The sequence below is a fragment of the Orbicella franksi genome, chromosome 15 (assembly GCF_964199315.1).
Source record: "Orbicella franksi chromosome 15, jaOrbFran1.1, whole genome shotgun sequence".
Taxonomy (NCBI): Eukaryota; Metazoa; Cnidaria; class Anthozoa; order Scleractinia; family Merulinidae; genus Orbicella; species Orbicella franksi.
In genome coordinates, this window is record NC_138159.1 from 12,147,234 (window position 1) to 12,167,397 (window position 20,164).

Genomic DNA, 20,164 nt, shown 5'->3' on the forward strand with positions numbered 1-20,164 from the left:
TAGCCAAAGAATTAAACTGAGGTATTTTACCAAAAAAGATGTCACTTTTGTTTTTGACATCTGTTTTGTTTTTGATTATCTGTTGAACATTACACTTGAAGACTGCAGTTTATTCACCTTCAATAATGGGTAGGAAATGTTTCTTAGCACTCCAAGAATAGCATTATTTCACTGTTTAGTCCTTATATGTATCTCTAAACATTCAATGAAGTTGCAACTGTTGTGAAGAAAGAGTTCATCAATATGCAAACATTCGTAACAAATATATTTATCTGTATCATATCAGTGAATTAGTATCACTATTGCTCTATTTAGCTATGTAATTCGTGATAGGAAATTAAATTAGATATCTTAGACATAATCAGCACAATACATGTAGTATAAAGCTATCAAGGGCAAGTACAGCTTACAGCTATTCACAGCGTGCTTTTCATATCAGATACCTCATTACACAACTGCTTGTACACATATCATAATTATGTTGACTGTCAATAAATGGTTATAAAATGGAGTTAGTTGTGTGATCATGATTTCTTTGACTGGGTGGCTGATCCAAGCTTGATGTTTATTAAAAATTGAAGGGTTTTTATACAGTAAAAACTCATGTGTAAGAACCTAGGGGATTAAGAACCTGCTTACAGTATATTCTCTTAGTTTGTTTTTGCTTACTTTTTTACGCTGAATTTTGTGAAACAAAGCAAAAAACAACTGAAATGTAACCAAATTTTCAAGTTGTTGAAGTGTTTAAATTTTCTACACTCAGGCTGATGCAAGTGAAATTTCAACTCCTTAGCAACACGCGCAAGTGTGCACATCAATCAGTACTTTTGTTAGTGTGCGCACGTTCTGCACATCACGCAAGGCATAGTTTAACCGGCATGCACATGCTAGGATTGGCATTGATGTAATCAACTACGCTTCCCTATGCTAGCAAGTACACGACTAAAATAAAAGCAAAATTTTCCTGCTGTGACCAAATCAAGTTTAATGAACCTGTACCTAAAGCAGGAACACGAGAATAACATTGTATCATTAACCACAAACTGTTAATGGCTTCCAGCTGAAAAACTAGCTGTTATCTGTTGAAAATTGTACTAAAATCCAGTTGTAAACATGTACCTGGAGAGGGCGTAGTGTGCGCGCAACACAAGCAAGAGAGGCGGAAATGTTTCTCTTACTGGGGAGGTGACAGGAAAAAATTTAACGGGCACAAAAAGTTTTTTAAAAGGATGAATAACTTTAAAAAACACGTGGTTACCCCCACATTTTATTTTATGAAATGGAAGTGGCAAGCCTATTCAACACATGATTAGTTTTTAGTTATGAGTAAAAGCTATTTAGACTGTATTTCAACTGAACCAGACAAAGGCTGTTAGAGACCCTAAAAGCGCTGTTGCAACAATTTGTTATTGATAAACATATCAAGAATGGTTTTTATGTTACCTTTAACCAAGTAGTCTTAAGATCTTTATAAACATGTTCACTTTTTGGTATATAAATGCGAATTCTAAGGAAATCTGTGAAGAAATATCCTTTCTTTCTTTTTTTCAGAATTTTTGTTGAGATTCAAGGCTAATTATCTCGTAAAAATGTGTGGCTACCCCCAATTTTTCTTTGTGGATTCCAACAGCCCTGACAAAGATCTACTTTTTCTTTCCTTTTCGTGTATAAATAAAGACAACTCACAGCCACCTACCTACCTAACAATGGACTGGTATCATTTTCCTGAAGAAAAGTATACACTCTACAGATTCAGTCCTAAAAAAGCTTTAAAAAGCGTAATAAAATTTAGGATTGAAACAAAGCAACAAATGGCAAAGTTTCCTGAGAAGTCTGCTACTTTCACACTTATGTTGGGTTTCCAATTTTTCCAGGTTTTGGTGGAAAACAAACTTGGCCATAAAACCAATATGCTAGAATGTCAGTTCAACATTCTGCAACATGATGTAGAAAACAGGGTAAGGTTTAAGGTCTGGGTTAGATTATATAATTTCTTATGATTTTGAGGCATAAATAACTTGAAAAGCAAATCCAGATTTTGTTTTCTTAGTTCCTATGGAGACATTGCTAAATCCTCCTTCTGACAACTTAGCAATGTAAACTTCTGGTGACCAGTGAGGTGCATATTTAAACAACCCATTCTTAGAAAAATCATTGAGTTTGTCTCGAACAAATGTAGAGACCATCAAACCATCTGTTTTCATGACTCTCCCCAGTTCAGAAATGCCTTGATCCAGATCAGGCCAAAAATAGTAACAGTTTACATGGAACACTCGCTCAAAGAAGTTGTCACTATATGGAAGTTCCATAACACTTCCTAAATGAATTTCAAGTTCCTGCCTCTCTATGGAAGACTTGAAGTTTTTCTTGGCTAGGTGAACCTATTATAGGCAAAAAAGTTAAATAATTATAAAGATCAGAGTGACCAACCAAGTAAATAAGCTTATATATGAAATGTCATACATAATGTAACCGAAGGAGAACTTAGTCTGATAATTTATAATGGTTATTACTTTAGATCATCGTAGACAATAGTTATGTGTGCAACCTAGGCCATCCCCATAAAATGTTTCGTTTCCATCTGCCCAAGCCAATCCATTTTTGTGGAAAAGGAAAAGGAAAACAGTCGCTCTAAGATTAAGACCTAAGACCCCATCTTACTATGAAAACTCAGAACCCACCTTAGCTTTCAAACAATATGAAAACTAAGACCCTATCTTAGGACGCACGGAATTAGGTTTAACTCAATTGAAATAAAGTAACAGAAGAAGACATGAAAGAAAAAAGTTTTTAAAAAGAAACTGAGTGATTGAAGACACTGGTTGGTTGAAGATTTTATCTTGAGTAAGGAAACCAGGAATTGTCACTAAAAAAAAAATCAAATTGGCAAGTTTAAATTTAAGCAAATCAGCCTCAACATTGTCGATAGATGGGGGGATTTGGGGAGTTTACTCTAGTATAGGTTAGCAAAATTCAGCTGAACTAGCTCTGGTATAGGCTAAGGGTTCCAGGTTCCCAGCAGCACATCCCCACCCAGAAATTCCCAAAGTAACCCCCCTCCCCCCGGCAGGACCACTTACATTTTGAAGCTCAGAGGGGCCCAGCACACTTTCTTTGGAAAAGATAGAAGTGCAAAGACTGGATACATTACAAGTATATTGACCTAGTTATCTTAAACTTCAAATGAACAAGGCACAATGGAAATCTATAATCACACAAAATTGAACATCTGTTCTGTATATCGCACATTGCTGAAGTGTGATTTGAAGTGTGAAAAAGTGTCATTTTAGTGTCATTTTAGTGTGATTTTTGTGTGACTCACACTTCATTTAAAATATCACACATGTGAATAACACTTATGTGTGATCACTCTTGGAATCACACTTGTGATCATACAAGTCATGTGATCACACTTTTATTTTTGCATGTCGGGAATGTCAATCTTCTCTGCACAGTCCTGGTCAAAAAGGGATTGAAGAGAATGGCTTCATAAATAACACCATTTTTCCTTTGGGGCAGAGTGACAGTTCCTGAGCTGGCAAGAGTTAGCCCCACCTATCTTGCTCAAGTATCCAATCACAGAGAAGCATTTTACTCATCATGCTCCCTAACCTGACAGCTTACCACTTGTTCAGATATGTCAATGCCGTACACTTTACCATTGTCCTGTTCTACTTTCTTCAATGCACTAGTCAGTCCACCTCCAGAACCAAATCCCACTTCAAGAACATTATCGTCAGGCTGAATATCAAGGTTTTCTACAGCTTTTGACATTAGGACACCATTATACTTCTGAAGGTTTGCCTGGAAAAATACTGCTGCTTGTTAAAAAGAGTTTGGATCACGAGATACAACTATTACTAAAATATTTGTAATATACAGATCTAATATGCCAAAATTAAATGACTGAAATCAAGGTCACCAATTTTGCACAATGATGTGTCTTGTCTCCTGTTGGCCTCCTAAAAGAGTATATGCCCCCTTCCCCTGCCCTCAAATACAAAAACATATCACTCATTAAAAATAAAGTTACTCTATTCCCTCCTAATCTGGGAAATTCAGTGACAAGTACAAGAATATCACCTGCCCAATTTTGAGAAAGCTTCACACTACAAAAGCAATAAACCTGTGAAAGGTTTAGTGGTTTTTAACACTGAAATGCCATTGACAAATTTGCAAAGAATTTGCTAGTAAGAGTAGCAATGGCCTTGGCAGGATCAGCCAGTTGCATTGTCTCGAAGCAATCTACAAGTATTGCTGATTCTTTCGCCCATTTGGGGGAGGGGGTGGGGAATCCCATATAAGAAGGATGGGGGTGCTCATCAGAAAGAAAAGAAACCCCAAGAAGTACCAAGATCCTATTTTGTGGGCGTGGCTTGAAATGTGTTTTTTCACCCCTAAGAGGCACCAGTTCTAAAGCAACACATAAACTGACACTGACTTTTTTCAGCTCAGTACCCAAAAAGGTACCATAAAAGCTCTTGCTGTGGACCTTTTGCAGCTAAAAACCCTAAGAGGTACTGAACCCCCTTTTTTAACCCCCAAAAGGTACGATAGGTATCCCCGTCCATAGACTGTTCACAGCCCCTCTATTATTTTTCAATGCACACGAAAGAAAAAGTGAGCGAGCAAACACAAAGCACATGGGGGTGGGGGTGGGGAGGCGAGTGAAGCAAGCTACTTGGTCCCCACCACCACCCTGTCAAGTCTCCAGGTATCTACACTGGCGTCCTGATTATATCCGCCTGTTCAACGGTTGAATAAAAATGCGTGAAAATAGAGGGCTGTGAAGAGTCTACTCCGTCCATTCTACATGGAGGGACTCCCCCCACCGGGTCCTTCGGTGAAGTTTCACCCGTTTCTATAGACCAGCAAATTGCTGCTCTAGTCCTCTAGCTCTGAAAGGGCACGGGCAAAACTCGGACTGGATCAACTATGATCACTGATTTAAGGTGGCTGAACACAGTTTTTGATACCTGTGTTTCATTCACCTTTTTCTCTAAGACCCTTGATCCCTCAGTCGTCAATAATGGCAGCAAGCTAGTTAACAACACAAACTTTGGTTTTTTGATGGTTAAGCTGACGTATGTGCGGTTGCCATGGCAACATTAATAAATATAAACAGGCCTTTAAAATTAGTTTTGTTTATTTGCAGAAAATCTAGTCATTAGATGTTCTTTATAATTTGCATGCAACAAGCTTGTAACTATTCTCACAAGTTAACACCATTTTGCTAATAATTTAACAGAGAGATCTTTAATTATCTCTTGTTGAAGGTTTACTGGAATATCTAGAATTTCCTTTGTTAAAGTTCAATTATTTTCAATACTCCTGTTACTTATTTCCTAAAGTATTTTCGTGCCAAATTTCGTGAAATTCTAATGAGTGATTCTCGAAAAATAGGCGTATTTCCGAGAGTGCAATTTTCAATCGCAATTTTTTGACTTACTACGCATGCGCTGGATTTAACTGGGTTCTTTCGGTAACAAAGAAAAAGCTGAGAATTGCTGGGTTCTTTGCATCGTTACCTTTTCTAACATATCTTTGTAATAAAAGACTAAAGCCATCAATACGCTGCGTTCAATTATAGAGAGAAATAGCACAGATACTCCGGGTGTTGAGTAAATAAAATAATCGCTCTATTGACGGCACGTTTGTTTTTTGCAATCCTTGTGCGCGCGCTGAATTGCATCAGCAAAAGCGCGCGCGAAATTGTGTTCGGCCACCTTAAGGACGTTCACGCTAATTGTTTCTGCGCACGCAAATTCACACGCCACGTTATGCATGAGAGCGCGCGCTAAGTAGTAAAATGAAAAATGATGAATGTCAACAATGATAGGGCAGATGGCCATTGCTATAGCTTTGCCTGAATTTAACGATCTTGGACGTTCGGTGTCCCCTACTTTTCTTTACAGAAACAGATTTTATTTACAATTATCTCCACATTGTCCAAAAATGAACAAAAAATCAATGTGGGAAGTTAAAAAAAAAATTCAAGATTTCAGTTCACGAGACATCGAATCCTGCCATCTTGCGGCTGCAACGCGCATTAAACTATGGTTGCAAAATGTGAACTTGTTAGGAACCTCACCAGTTGACTAAATTCACTTAATAGGTCCACTCAAACAATATTTGGCAGAGAACACTTCACTTCAAAGATCAAATTGCAATATTTTTGGGCTTACAGACACTCTCCAAAACGAAGTCGGTGATCCCCCATTTTTTTTTTTTTTTTTTACATTTCGGACATAACTAGCTCATCATCTTACAGTGGTAAAAGTCTCAGAAAAAAATCAATGATGGAACATTTTCGCGTGAACGTCCTTAAATAAGAAAGGCAACTACCCATGATCAAGAAAAAGGCACAATTCTTTTTAAATGAGCGATCCCAGTTGATCCGCTCCGTGTAACTTTCGCACCTGCTCGATATGAAAGTCAGTTTTCGGCTGCTAAATAAGCTTGTTACTTTGTTTACATAAATCAAGAACTATTTATCGCTCACCAATATTACGCGCCCTGTAATCCCCTTGGGTTCTCGAATATAGCCAACGGCTGCCAGATGCTCTAACTTGCGAGACCAAATAAAGTATGTATGTATGTAGTATGTATGTATTCTTAACTAACAAGTTCTTGAATAACTCAACAACCCTCGCTATCTTTGCTGCTCACGGTTGCAAGACTATGGTATTCTTTAGAATGGGATTCCTGTTATTGGGGACACATGTCCCAAGGGCACAATAATGCTCTGTCACTTTTCAAAATTTTATTTTCTATTATTATATGGCTACCCTACGATGAGACGCTCTTTCTTTCGCCAAAAGAGAACGTCTTATCATAGGTTATTATATGGTTAGCTCCGACCGTGATCTCTCCGCCCCCCCGGGGGGGGGGGTTACTTTAGGAACTTCTGGGTGGGGATGTGCCGCTGGGACCCTGGAACCCATAGCCTATAGCAGAGCTAGTTTAGCTGAATTTTGCTACCCTATACTAGAGTAACCACAGGCAGCCCAAGCTCTCTCTATGAAACACACAATATCATAAAGAGAGGACAAGCTTGTCCTCTCTTTATGAAGGGAAAACCGGAATTCAAAAAAGTCGATTGAATCAAGTTAAATTTGTTAAATAACCATACCAGGAGCAAACAACACATGCATGGAACAAGGTAAGCCATTTTTATTGAGAATTTTCACTTTCAACTATCTCCATGGATATCTTGTAGAAAATCCCGTATAAACCCTTATAATTCGATGCCATATTGTGTTGGTTGTGTGTTTCATAGAGAGAGCTTGGGCTGCCTGTCGAGTAACCAGTATGAAAACCACCAAATTCGTTCCCAGAGCCCTCGTTACCCTTGTCCAGCGGAACGGGAAACCGATAAGGGTAACGAAGGCTCTAGGAACGAGATTGTAAAACCACCGATTTCCGTCTGAATCCCGATTTTTGACAGTTAATAATATCCAGTAGTGTTTTATGACAGTCATCTATCGACGCTGTTGAGGCTGAGTTGCAAAATTAAAACTTACCGATTTCATTTTTTTTTATATATTTGAGTGGCAATTTCTGGTTTCCTCAGTTTAGATAAAATCTTCAACCAACCGGTCGGTTTCGTGAAAAATGATACCCTATTTTAGATCCAAACGCTCTGATTTATATACTATGCTAGAGTAAAAAATATCCTTCACAGCGGCACATACCTGTGTAGCCCACATATGGCAGTACCCCCCGGGCTTCGCGCTATCCCCTCCGACTCTTTAGTCTTACTCAGCAGAGTTAAGGCGCGGCTACCCAGTTTAAGAACAAGAAGAATCATCGAAACGTTTAGCCATAGTAAATTAGCAAGGAATTGCTCAAAGAAAGAAGTTTACGTATGTAATAAATACTCTATCCTTTTATAAACTGTTTGAAAAGCTTTTATAACAAATATAGGCATCATGGCGGAGGTTGAACGTTCGAGAATACGAAGTGTTGTCCAGGTGAGATTTAGAATTCGCAGCTACAAGTCGTAAGGCTTGAGCGTTCAGTTATAATAAGTTCTGATTAACTTTATGTAATGTCTGTTCTTGTTTTTGATGGTAAGCCCGTAACACATTCGAACTCACCCAGCACTGGAGTGGCGAGATCAAGGTCTCGATCAAGATCGCCATATGAGAGGAAGTAAGTATACGAATGAACTGTTAAATTCGATTCTAATACAAAGATAATAAGTTTAAATACAGCAGAAGTACATATGTAATGGTCAAAATCTTGTAATGTATGTTGTGCTTCATTTTTTATTGGTTAGAATTTTCAAAACAGTCCATTTTGTAGTTTCCTCTGCTCGTATTCATTGCAGCTATTTGGAAGCAAAGGAAAATAGTAATAAAAAACACTAGCCATGTCACATTTCAGGGAGAAAAATAAGACCATTCACCAATCATGAAAATACACTTTACCACCCTCTATCCTTGGTGGACCATAAATACATAGGTAGAAATAATTACAAGAGGTTTTACAGTAATGTTTTGGCTTAACTCCTAAGCAATTTAGTTGTTGTTGCATCTTTAGAAAGAGAAGTAGAGAAGACAAAGAAAACAGACAGAAGAGTGATGATGATAAGGATGATGATGACAAGGAATATCGTAGAAGAACACGGCAAAGTGATAGTGATGGCGGTAGAAAGTCTTATAGGAGAAAAGAAAGAAGTAAATATGATTCTGAAAGGCGCCGGGATCGAGAGAGACATGGAAGGAGAAGACGTGGAAGTGAAGATGATGGGGATTATGATAAAGGAGTTGATGATCGGAGGCAAAGAAGAGAACATAGACCTGAAAGAAGAAGATGGGATACACCTTCAGATGATGAGAGACATGACAACTGCAGCCATGAAGAAAGACTGGAGAAAGATGATGCACAGGACAGCAACAAAAGAATAGAAACAGCTGGAGCAGAAGAGAATAGTGAAAAGACAGATGAGCGTGCTAAGAAAAAGGCAAACCCCAATAACCCACTTCTTACAAGAACAGGTACAATAGCTGTTTGTAGATAATTGTACTTCACAGCTGAATTAGTAGAACAATAATGTATTGTGCACGGGCTTTTGCCAGCATGTTAGTTAAATAACTTAACTGCTTTTCTGTGCTCACTTTTTGGCTGGTTACAGGTCTAGTACATGTAGGTTGGTTGACTTTATTAATATAGTTAAACCCAACTTATAGTATTTCATTTTTCTCTGTTTTAGGAGGTGCGTACATTCCGCCAGCAAGACTCAAGATGATGCAAGAAAGTATTGAGGATAAGAGCAGGTATGTTGGCACACCGTAAAGTAACAACCCTTGTTACTTTCAGATTTACTGGTCCATTCCGATAAGTCTGACTCTTTTTCTCTTCTTGTCCCCATCTACTTTTGGAGGGTAGTAAGTTTGATGGGTTGTTAGTCTCAGGTAGCTAAGACATGTACCCTATGTGGTGAATCCTTCTTAATAAATTAATATTTTTTCAATATATATTAGCAATAGAGAAGAAAGGGATAAATCTGTTGGAAAATAATGAAATTTAATCACTACTTTTGGAAGGCTGCTACTTTTTTAGAACTCTGTAGGATGTTTGTTAAATTCATTAATTAGTTTTCTGTTACCATTGTGGTTGAAAAATACAGTTTTCTTTGTCAAAACAGATCCACAAAATTTTGCAGTTGTAACTTTTGTATTTTTATTGCATATTTGAAAATAAAGTGAATTATAAAAAAAATTAATATAATGTTATGAACAGTATCCATGGGTTTTATATAATATGTTATTGATTTCAGTGAAGCCTATCAGCGTCTCAGTTGGGAAGCTTTGAAGAAAAGTATAAATGGTCTTGTCAACAAGGTATGAATTCACTTGAAGTAACTAAAGCAATCATTAACAACAGCTTTTTTCATTTTTCTTTCAGTGTTTGTTGTTGGTTATATCCTAGACAATATAGGTGTACATCTTTAGGAAAGTTGTATTCGTAGGCTTTAATTGTCTTTATTTTCGTCCTAGGTCAATATATCAAATATTGGTAATATCGTAAGAGAGCTTTTCCAGGAAAATGTTGTTAGAGGAAGGTAAGACCCAACTTATAGCTAATTCTCCCTCCTCCCTGTTAATTTGTGCGATTCTGGAAGGTGTGAACTTAGGAATTTTACAGTGTTGTGGCAAAACTTGTCTGGTGTGCTGCACAGGGTTTATAAATCTCTGACTTGAAGATTTCCCACTGAAGTTGTTGATTTTCTTGTTGCAGAGGAGTGCTGTGTCAGTCAATCATGCGAGCCCAGGTGGCGTCACCAACGTTCACACATGTCTATGCTGCACTTGTGGCCATTCTGAACACAAAGGTTTGTCTGACTTATTGTTGAATCTGAGCAAAATCATTAGTTCGTCATTGTTAAAGGTTATACATGGCAGCAATGGCTTGCATTCAGAGATATGTCTGTTTCTTAGTGAAGCATTTGACTGTCTTATGACCTTGTTAAAAGGTGGTTCTCTTATCTTGTTTGTCTTTGGATTGATTATCTGGATGAATTTACTCATGGTGGAACAATTGTCTAGACCAGGTCTAAGTTTTTAGATGCAGTCTAAACTTCATTTAAAACTGAGCTGTTATTCATGAAGTGTTATTCAACATCAATGATTTAAGGGAAAAAATGTTGCAACATATCCAGTCTTTTTTTGCTGTGTTTAAAATTTCCTTCAGATCATAGACCACCTGAAGATAATTATTAATTAGGTTAATAAAACACCTCAGAGGTTGCAATGAACCCAAAAGAGTCATAGCAGGGATGATTATGATTGGGCAAGATTGAGACAGACTGCAAATGACTGACTTCTAAAAAATTGGAGGCTTAACTTTTTAGAGTGCGTCATCTGTGACATAGCCCCGTTAAGTGAGATTACATGACTTTGTGTAAAACACTGTATGACTACTGTGGTTTGAACTGTTGTAGACAATTGCTAGTCCATAACAAAGATAGGGTTTTGAAAAATTTCTTTCTTTTCTCTGTAAACAGTTTCCCAAAAATGGAGAACTTCTTCTGCGTCGGCTTGTGCTGCAGTTCAGACGAGCATACAGAAGAAATGATAAGGTACACATACATTTATAAGTCTGCATATTGTGCTCCTTAATTCAAATTCACATCATTCTATGTAACATACACACTGTTGAATGAAACTTTCCATGGTAAATCCTTGCAAAAGAGGGAAGAATGATTAAATAACAGATGAGTCAATTGAAATCTTGACTTTTTTTAAGCCCGAATGCTCAACAGTGCCATCACTTATTGTTACACCACACTGGAAGGGATTTTAATGCATCTAATAGGGATCTCCACCATTTTGTCAGGTCACCCAATATTAATGACAAGTAACCATTCTGTACAGTGTACACTCTCTTGGAAATAAGTCAGACTATGATTTCATTTTTTAGGAACACACCTACAGAGGCAACTGTACTTATCAAATACCAGCACAACTCCCACGGCAGGAAATGATAAATACATCTTTTTTTGTTTTCTACAGACTCTGTGCTTGTCCTCCACAAGGTTCATTGCTCACTTGGTCAATCAACAAGTAGTGAGTAGTATATGCTGTACATTACATGTATACATGTGCATTATAAATTATGTTTAGAGCTGGTTGCTCTAACGCTGATATTTCTCTCTCCATAAATGCTTGTATTATCTATGCAATTTGTGTCTAATATCTGAACTACTTGGGTTTTGTTTTTGAAAATTATGTACTGTTAAATTGCAGTATTATCTGTTCTTACTAGTGTATTCCGCTTTCTTTCTTTTCTCTAGGCCCATGAGATTTTAGCATTAGAAATTCTGACACTGCTTATACACAAACCCACAGATGATAGTGTGGAGGTTGCGGTGAGTGGCAACTGTATTGATTGTTAGAGCTACAAATGTACTCACATCATTTTTCTGAATTTGAAGAGGAGCAAAGGGCATGATTGTTACTTCATTTGTAAAGTAAAAATGTCTTGGGCATGATCCAGTATTCGATGATTGACCCTTGCACATAACTCCATTGTGGTAACATAAAGTGTCATGAAGAAAATTCTTTGATGCTTTGAGCCTTGCCCAAGGACACAGCACTCAAGCTTTGGCTAAAGTTGGAAGCATTTCTGTAGGCCATCAAACCTCCTACACATTTGAAGATGTTTTGAAACCATACATGTGCCTAACTTTTTCATTCGGCTTTTCAGTAGTTTTAACTCAGGTGGATCAATGCCACATTTGCATCTGTCATTGTGCTATTGGAATTAAATACTTATTACAGGTACATAATATTTCTGTTTTTTCTTGTATGCTTGAATTCTAGATTGGGTTCTTGAAGGAAGTAGGAATGAAACTGACTGAATTATCTGCAAGAGGTGTTCATGGTATGTAACATGCCTGATATGAATACAGAAAAAATTGACAGCATTTTGATTTTATTTCAGATAAAGGGTTTTGCTTGTGTGTTTTGCACTTTGTAACCAATTAATTTCTCAATGCTTTGATTTTGTTTCTCCTCAGGTGTATTTGAAAGGCTTCGAAACATTCTCCACAGTGCTGAAATCGACAAGCGAGTCCAGTACATGATTGAAGTCATGTTTGCAATAAGAAAGGACGGATTTAAGGTATTCATCTCAGTAGGCCAAATTTCAATATACCATAAAGACTCGTGTATAAGCCGCACCTTTTTGCTTAAGTTTTGGGCCAAAAATCGCTGGTGCAGCTTATACGCGAGACCATTGCTTTCAGAGGGAGTAAACTGGCTTCTTGGGGTCACAAATTGAACTGAAAACTTTCAGTAAATAGAGATTAAGCATATTGAAACCTTTTGTTGATCATTGCTTTTGGTAGAAGTGGTGGCTCCTAAAGGAGCTGTTTGTTTGCATCTTCAGGTTCTATACCTGAATCTTGCTCGCCAATAGTTCTTTGAAGTGTTTTATTTGCACTTTGTTTGAGCAGTTAAACTGGCATGGAACCTCCATTCCTCTGCACAGCTGCTTACAATGTCATTTGCAACCGATCACTTCAATTCACTGATTTCTCCACTACATGCAAGAAAATACCACGCTATTCGGAAGAAGTGCGAGGCAAATGGCGGACCTTTTCTTTGCTCTTCACTACTTTCACAGCATGTTTGTCCATGGGGTTGTTAAACTCTCGTTTAGCAACAAGTTTTTTTTTTTTTGATTGATGGCTTCCATACATCTTTATAAATATGATATCCATTCTAAAAAAGGCTCACAAAGGCTTTGGGAGATAAAACAAAAGAAATCACATTGAGGTTGATACATGAATAAACAATTTCTTTATTGTAGGTCCCTTAAACGTTGGTGCCACGTTAGAATATCATTCTTACAAATTATTGTAAAATTTGCCCATTCAGACAATACACCTGTACAACTGAAAACCTAACAGAAATATGTTTAACTAATGAAATGTTTCTGTTAATATTTCTTTGGTGTTTTGTATAGGATCATGCTGCAGTTCCTGAAGGACTTGACCTTGTGGAAGAAGAAGATCAAATAACCCATTTACTGCGGCTGGAGGAAACATCAAACTCGGAAGACATTCTAAGTATGTGCGCCGTCAGCTAAGATCTTCCATGTGGTTCTCAACTATCCATTTTTACTTCAGCTCTTTCACTCTCAGAAGGGCCCCAGTTCAAAACTGTAACTACACTGAACTTTAATTATGTCCTACAAACAACAAATAAACCAGCTTTTAAGGCATAACAAGTACCACATGAGGGGACTGCTCAATAGCTTTCATTTGAATGGTCACACACTAGGGTTTCATTCACAGACTTACTATTGATCCTAGACATCTGTGAAAATTGATTTTTTAAGGCTTTTCACATGACATTAGTTTCAAGAAAAAGTGGTCATGTGATGACAACATTCTTTGCTGTAACAAAATTGGACTTGTACGATGGAGATTCACGAAACTCTGAAAAAAAAGGAAACAAACTAGCATAGAATTTGCTGAAAATAGACAGTACACTTTAGGCAATTCCTTGATTTATTTTATCATGCGATCATCAAATTCATGATCACTTTTCTTGAATCTGTAACTTTACCCGACAGTGCATGAAATATTACAACAGATATCCAAGATCAATAGGATAAAGGCACCTCTCATATTAAAGACGTTTGGCTGTACAAAGAACTTATCTGTTTTATAATATTGCATGCTTCTGAAACTCTGTTGAGTACAATTGTAGTATTGTCTTAAATCTTCAGATGTCTTCAAGTTTGACCCAAATTTCTTGGAAAATGAAGAGAAATACAAGGAAATCAAAAGAGGTAGGCATATGACTTGTATACAATGTAACTGTATTTTTTCCTGATGGAACATTTAAGGCATATACTAAAATACTTAAAAATGCAATAATTTTGTTATTTCTCAGATATTCTAGGTGAAGGTGATTCAGATGAGTCTTCAGGTGATGATGATGACGACGACGAAGATGATGATGATGATGAAGAAGGAGAAAACAAAGGTATTTGAATTGTACAAGCAATGTTTTCATTTACTCAGATATTTAGGAACCAAAATAATTATTTTGTTAAAAACAGGATGAAATAACATTGAAATTTCTGCGGAGCAAGACAGTGTTATTCATCAGACAAGTTGTTTTGTTTTCTTGGCAGATGAACAGAAAATGGAGATCATTGATCATACCGAAACAAACCTTGTGGCTTTACGGCGAACAATATATCTGACTATACAGTCCAGGTACAGTGAACATAGTTTTACTATAGCCATCACCAACTGAATTCCTGGAACCTTATGTAGTTGCAATACAGTGAAGAAAGTTTCCTTCAAACATTGTTTCTCTTTGTCCTTCCTCAATTTGTGATTAATTTTTTTCCATTCTTGTAGTTTGGACTTTGAAGAATGTGCACACAAACTTTTAAAGATGCAAATCAAACCAGAACAAATGGTAAGTCATTAAGCGTTAGAGCATTGTACGTGGTATTGTTGTTTCGATGTTACAGTCAATAAATTGCTGAGTATCCAAACCTGTAATGATCTATTCTATGGAAAATGAGAAATACCCTGTAAGAATGTCCTTTGAAATGTTAACTCCTCAACTAAGGAAACTCTTTAAACTAAATGATTTAATTCAGTAATTTTCTTTTTCTTTTTCTTCCACAGTCTGAGTTTTGTACAATGATTATAGATTGCTGTTCTCAGCAAAGATCTTATGAGAAGTTCTTTGGTCTGTTGGCTCAGGTTAGTTACACAATACTTGAATGTTGTTGCTGGGACTACTGCTTACTGGGGGTGGGGTGGGGAATTTTGCTGCAGTATGATGTGCTCTTTGTGACAAATTAAGTCTAAGAATAAATCATATGTACATGTAGCAGTTAACATTCTCTTCTACATTCAGCATTACAGAATGTACATCTTAAACTTATGACTTCCGCATTATTGGGCCTTGTAGGACAAGTGTCACATGAAACTTGCTCACCAAAGGTCTTGTACAGCTCAGTGTCTGGGAGGTCATTGAAATTTTATTTTTCTGAGTAAAATCCGGCTTGTTTATGTGCCTTTGGTTACTCACTTTCATCCAAGTCAGCAGTCCATTCCATTCTCTACCACTATGAGTATCAAAGTATTTCCCTTTTTTTAAATTAAGTAACAGTAGCTCCACTAGAAGAGCTTTGCTAGCTGTGAGCTACTAAGGCTTGTAATTTGAATTATGTATTAATAAAGTTACTGTTACTGTAAATTAACAATCAAATGTCACATATGGAAGAGAAACTTGTTAAGAATTACAGCTGGTGAGAGGTATTGACATAGTTTGGCGGGGAGCAGGCAAGGAGCTACAAGAGAACATAGCCAGCTAAGGCGAGGTAGAAGATTTGAACCAGGAAATCCAACGCCCTAAACTACTCGGCCACGCAGCCTCCACCATCATAACTTCTTTACCCGTTTAACCAAACTTTTCTGCTATTTTTATCGTACCTTCTCTACTCTATCTGTTTTAGAGATTCTGTCAGATCAATAAAGCATACATGGACGAGTACATCAAGGCATTTCAAGAACAAGTGAGTTTTGAGATTAAAACTGCAGGGGCTTGTTTCTTGCCAGTGCATGGTTTCCACATAGAGTCTTTTCTTATCTTGTAAATTCAGACCTTGTTGTTTTGATTTTGTTTTTAGTACGAATCAATCCATCGCCTTGAAACAAACAAATTGAGGAATGTAGCCAAGTTCTTTGCTCATCTTCTGTTCACGGATGCCATTCCCTGGACGGTAAGAGTACTAAGCTAGGACTCATGGTTAACTGGTTCAATGATGTGAGGCAGGAAAGGTTTTTAAAATTGCGTTGTACTTAAAGCAACAGCATGCACGTGTCTAAAATGGCGGGAAAAGTTGCCTCAGCCAAATCGAGGTCGGTTTGGTGTGGTTTCTTATTGGCTAAGCAACAATATCTTCACTCTGATTGGTTAGAGCTTATTTACACGAGACTTATCTCTCTCAGGCTTCCTTGATCTTCCGGCCGTTTTGTCATTCGCAAATAAAGTGAAAACTTCAGTTATTTGTATTTGCTTTGAGTTTTCATTGATTGATTGAATTGTTTTGGTTTGTTGTGTTTGACGAGATGTTATTCAGTTGTCATAACACTACTTTTAAGTAGAGCTCGGCAAAACTAAACCTAGATCACTATAGCATCCCATTTAACAATAGTTTTATCGGTCTTTCAAAGGTTCTGGCTTGTATCAAACTGAATGAAGACGACACGACTTCCTCCAGGTACTGTCATGTTTCAGTTCAAGATAAACTTATAATTTGTTTCTGTGATGCTTTAAATTTCTCCACTCATTCCTGTTTTCTTACAATTTTTAGCCGTGTTTTCATCAAAATCTTGTTCCAAGAGCTAGCGGAGTACATGGGTCTTCCTAAACTTAATGAACGGCTTAAAGATCCGTAAGTAAAATGCTTCTCCTTTAGCTCTTTATTTCAATTTTTTTTTCATCAGTCAAGATTATCTGCAGAGATTAAATAAACATTTAAGAAACACGAAACAAATTTTACTACTTGTAATTTACTTTATAGAGAGGATCATTCAGCTCAATTTCAATAAGCTGAAGATGGCATGGGTTATGCCGAAACATGTCTTTCAAAAGATGTTTCGTGTTTCTTTAAATGTTAAAGTCTATAAGAGCTGCGCGTTGAACGCAGAAAATGTTTCCAGGCTCGTCTGTTTACACTTGTTCGAATTTGACACTAACTATGCACTATCATTTCTATTTATTGCGTCTATATTTATTACTTGCGGAGAGAAAATTTTCTGTGGTGTGATTTATAAGGTTACAATCTGTCACTTGTGCTTGGGCGTTTTAAGAAATTTCGGGTCTTTGAAAAATATCAGCTCCTGATATCCAACACTAATTCTTTTTTGTCTCTTGTGTATAACAATTGTTTTCATTCTCTTTCCTCGTTAGATTCCTAGCAGAGTATTTTGAAGGGATTTTCCCGCGAGATAATCCACGAAATACACGGTTTTCCATCAACTTCTTCACCTCTATTGGACTGGGTGGTGTCACGTATGTATCAACTTACATGTATCTCACACTTTGTTACTCGATATGGACGTTATTTCTTTCAGACTTTGTTCTGCCCCTAGGTCAACGGTGCTTACAGTTTTAGACTTTGCTCACCCGGTAGGTTAGCGGTATTTATTTAACCCAGTATTAACGGAGTTTATTTTAGACTTTGTTCTTTATCGGTGCTTTGCTTTGTTCAGTAGTTAGTAGTGCGAGGGCGATGATCAAACGAAGGACTAAGCGAAGGTCGACTTGTGACAAGTCTAGCGAATAATCTACTTATTTTTCTAAATTTTCTCCGAATAATGATTTCTAATTATTTCTTCGCATTTTAGCACATTTGAACCCCGCTATTTCGAAGCGTAAACGGGGAAAATATAAATAACAAGTTTAACAGTAATTAGTATTTCAATACTAATTAATATGTAGCCAACATGATGGAATGTATGTTTTATTGACCAAGGGTCGGAAGAGAACCCCGAGACAAGAACACTCGAGGACGAAGTTCATTACATGTGAAAATAATTATTTTCGGCGGAGACAAGCGACAGCTGGAAATACGTCTGCGTTCGCAAGCTAGTCGCCTAACGGCGTAATGATTAAAATTTTTTTCAGCAATATTTTAAAATTTCCCTCCGAAACTTCCCAGAAACGACAAAACATCGCCATTTGTTAAATTGGAAATCACTATTTGAGTGCAGTTCATTTACAACTCTACTAAACCAGTTTAAGTTTTCGCTCTCGATTTCTCTGAGGTGAAAGTTGATTCGGTCATCAGTTCAATCAGTCATCACCTTTTAGTAAAAATCTACTAGCGTTCTATCACAAATGCTGTTCTCTGATTGGCTACGCTACTCACTATCTATTCTGTTGTAGGTAGTGAGTTACTTGGCAGTGTGCGCTTGCTATCAATTCTACGTTCTCCATCTATAAATATAACAGAAAACGAGTTTGGTTTTATTTATTGCCATTTAGAAATGTGGTAACGTCAGTGAAAGGATTTCAAGACGAGACGAAAAGTCAGCAAAGTTTGGTCAAGGAATATTGTCAATTTTTGTCAAGATATCGCCTGTTGGTTTAGACTTGTAACGTTACTAGGGTAGCAAATAGTTGATTTACTTCACTGTCGAAATTTGGGTCGTGATGTAAAGCTTATCATCAAGTACAGATGGAAATTCATTTCCTTTTTGTTTCAGGGATGAACTGAGAGAGCATCTGAAAAACGCTCCAAAAATGATCATGTCGCAGAAGAGGGCTGGGGCGAGTGACGGTGACTCGGATTCTTCCAATGACAGCAGCAGCAGTAGTGAAGGTTTGTGGAAAAAAAAGTTTAGTCCCTAGTGATGTGATTTATTTTGTTTTCTTGTTTCAGTTTTTGTTTGGTTGTAAGCTAAAAATAGTACATTCGTTGCACAACAGATAGCTCAAGTTCGGAAGAATCATCCTCGGAATCCTCGGAGTCTTCCCAAGAGTCGTCGGACGATGATCGGAAGAAACGGTCAGTGAATGTATCACATACTGATGCAACCCGTTATTTTGTTATCTTATTGTTATTGTTTTTGTTTACATGCTTTCCCATTGCTCTTTTTGAATTCTATTCCTTCTCTGTGAATTTGCTGTCGGCAATCTTAATGTCAAGAGAGCGGAAAGCAAAGAAATGGCAACTAAAAGAGAGAACATAATGACTAAACAAGAGGTTATCAGATCATATTCTCTTGCTAAAAGATTCAAAATTTGGTCAGAATGGTATTTGTGGTTTCTTGGCAAGCACTACTGATAATCAGCCACTGTTCCTACAATTAGACTACAAGCCTACAGTTATTCTTAGAAAACAGAAACTTGTAAAACGTGACAGACCGGTAGATAACTTGTGCGGTGGTGGATTCAGTTAATTAAATGGCAAGTTTCTTTTCCTTCTTGTGTTTTTAGGCACAAAAAGAAGCAAGCAGCTCCCAAGAGGAAAGAGAAAGATACTAGAAAGCACAAGAAAAGACGATAAACTTGAAATTCCATAAAAATATGATTACTTTGCAAGTTTGCCATCAAGAGTTGACGGTGTTATTACAAATCTGTGACACAGACGTCTCCCTTTTCACCTCATTGTCATTTGTCTTGTTGATCAAGAAAATGAGTGTTAAAAGTTCCAATAAGAGACACTACAAAACGAATGGAAAAGTTATGGAGCGAGTGAATAGTATGATGAAGAAGGCACAGAAGTGTCCCTTTGTCTTCCGTCATCGTTGTCTAAGTTCGAAAAGACCGCGGCGTTGACGCAAATAGAAGCAAAGGATCGACTTCGTGACTTGCCCTACGACTCTCAAGGTTGTCGAATAGAGGACGACGCGACGGGGGGAAGGGGGGGGGGGGGAGGAGGTGGGGTAAGACAGCCATGAAAATCACCTTTCAGTTATACACTTTACAATAATCTGTAGTTTTTATGAGATCTGTACATAAAAGTGTTTATACCTTCATTTTATCTGTCTTTGTCGCAATTTCACCAGAGCTTAGACGTCAAGTAGTTCCTCTTTCGCTTATTCCTCGAGCGTGACCGTAAATATACCGCGAGGAAAAAATGGCCGCGCGAAATCCTGGGGTCAAGAATC

At 37.4% G+C, this 20,164-nt stretch overlaps 2 protein-coding genes across 2 annotated transcripts; one reads left to right on the forward strand and one right to left on the reverse strand.

Annotated features, from left to right (window-relative positions):
* Positions 1–443: 443 nt before the first annotated feature.
* Positions 444–5,093, reverse strand: LOC145469212 (putative methyltransferase YdaC). Its single transcript, XM_081452904.1, has 3 exons — positions 3,596–5,093; positions 3,081–3,138; positions 444–2,381 (listed from the first exon to the last, which is right to left on the reverse strand). The coding sequence occupies exons 1-3, from the start codon at positions 3,772–3,774 to the stop codon at positions 1,995–1,997; spliced, it is 624 nt and encodes a 207-aa protein (XP_081309030.1). The 5' UTR covers positions 3,775–5,093; the 3' UTR covers positions 444–1,994.
* A 2,668-nt stretch (positions 5,094–7,761) lies between these two features.
* On the forward strand, positions 7,762–19,920 carry LOC145469366 (pre-mRNA-splicing factor CWC22 homolog). The gene is made up of 26 exons (XM_081453066.1): positions 7,762–7,973; positions 8,078–8,154; positions 8,545–9,002; positions 9,218–9,281; positions 9,785–9,848; positions 10,005–10,069; positions 10,246–10,339; positions 11,012–11,086; positions 11,520–11,573; positions 11,801–11,875; positions 12,330–12,390; positions 12,527–12,630; positions 13,477–13,579; positions 14,245–14,307; positions 14,412–14,504; positions 14,656–14,740; positions 14,888–14,948; positions 15,164–15,241; positions 16,000–16,059; positions 16,174–16,266; positions 16,721–16,767; positions 16,861–16,941; positions 17,460–17,561; positions 18,758–18,873; positions 18,981–19,059; positions 19,491–19,920. The coding sequence occupies exons 1-26, from the start codon at positions 7,932–7,934 to the stop codon at positions 19,558–19,560; spliced, it is 2,364 nt and encodes a 787-aa protein (XP_081309192.1). The 5' UTR covers positions 7,762–7,931; the 3' UTR covers positions 19,561–19,920.
* Positions 19,921–20,164: the final 244 nt, after the last annotated feature.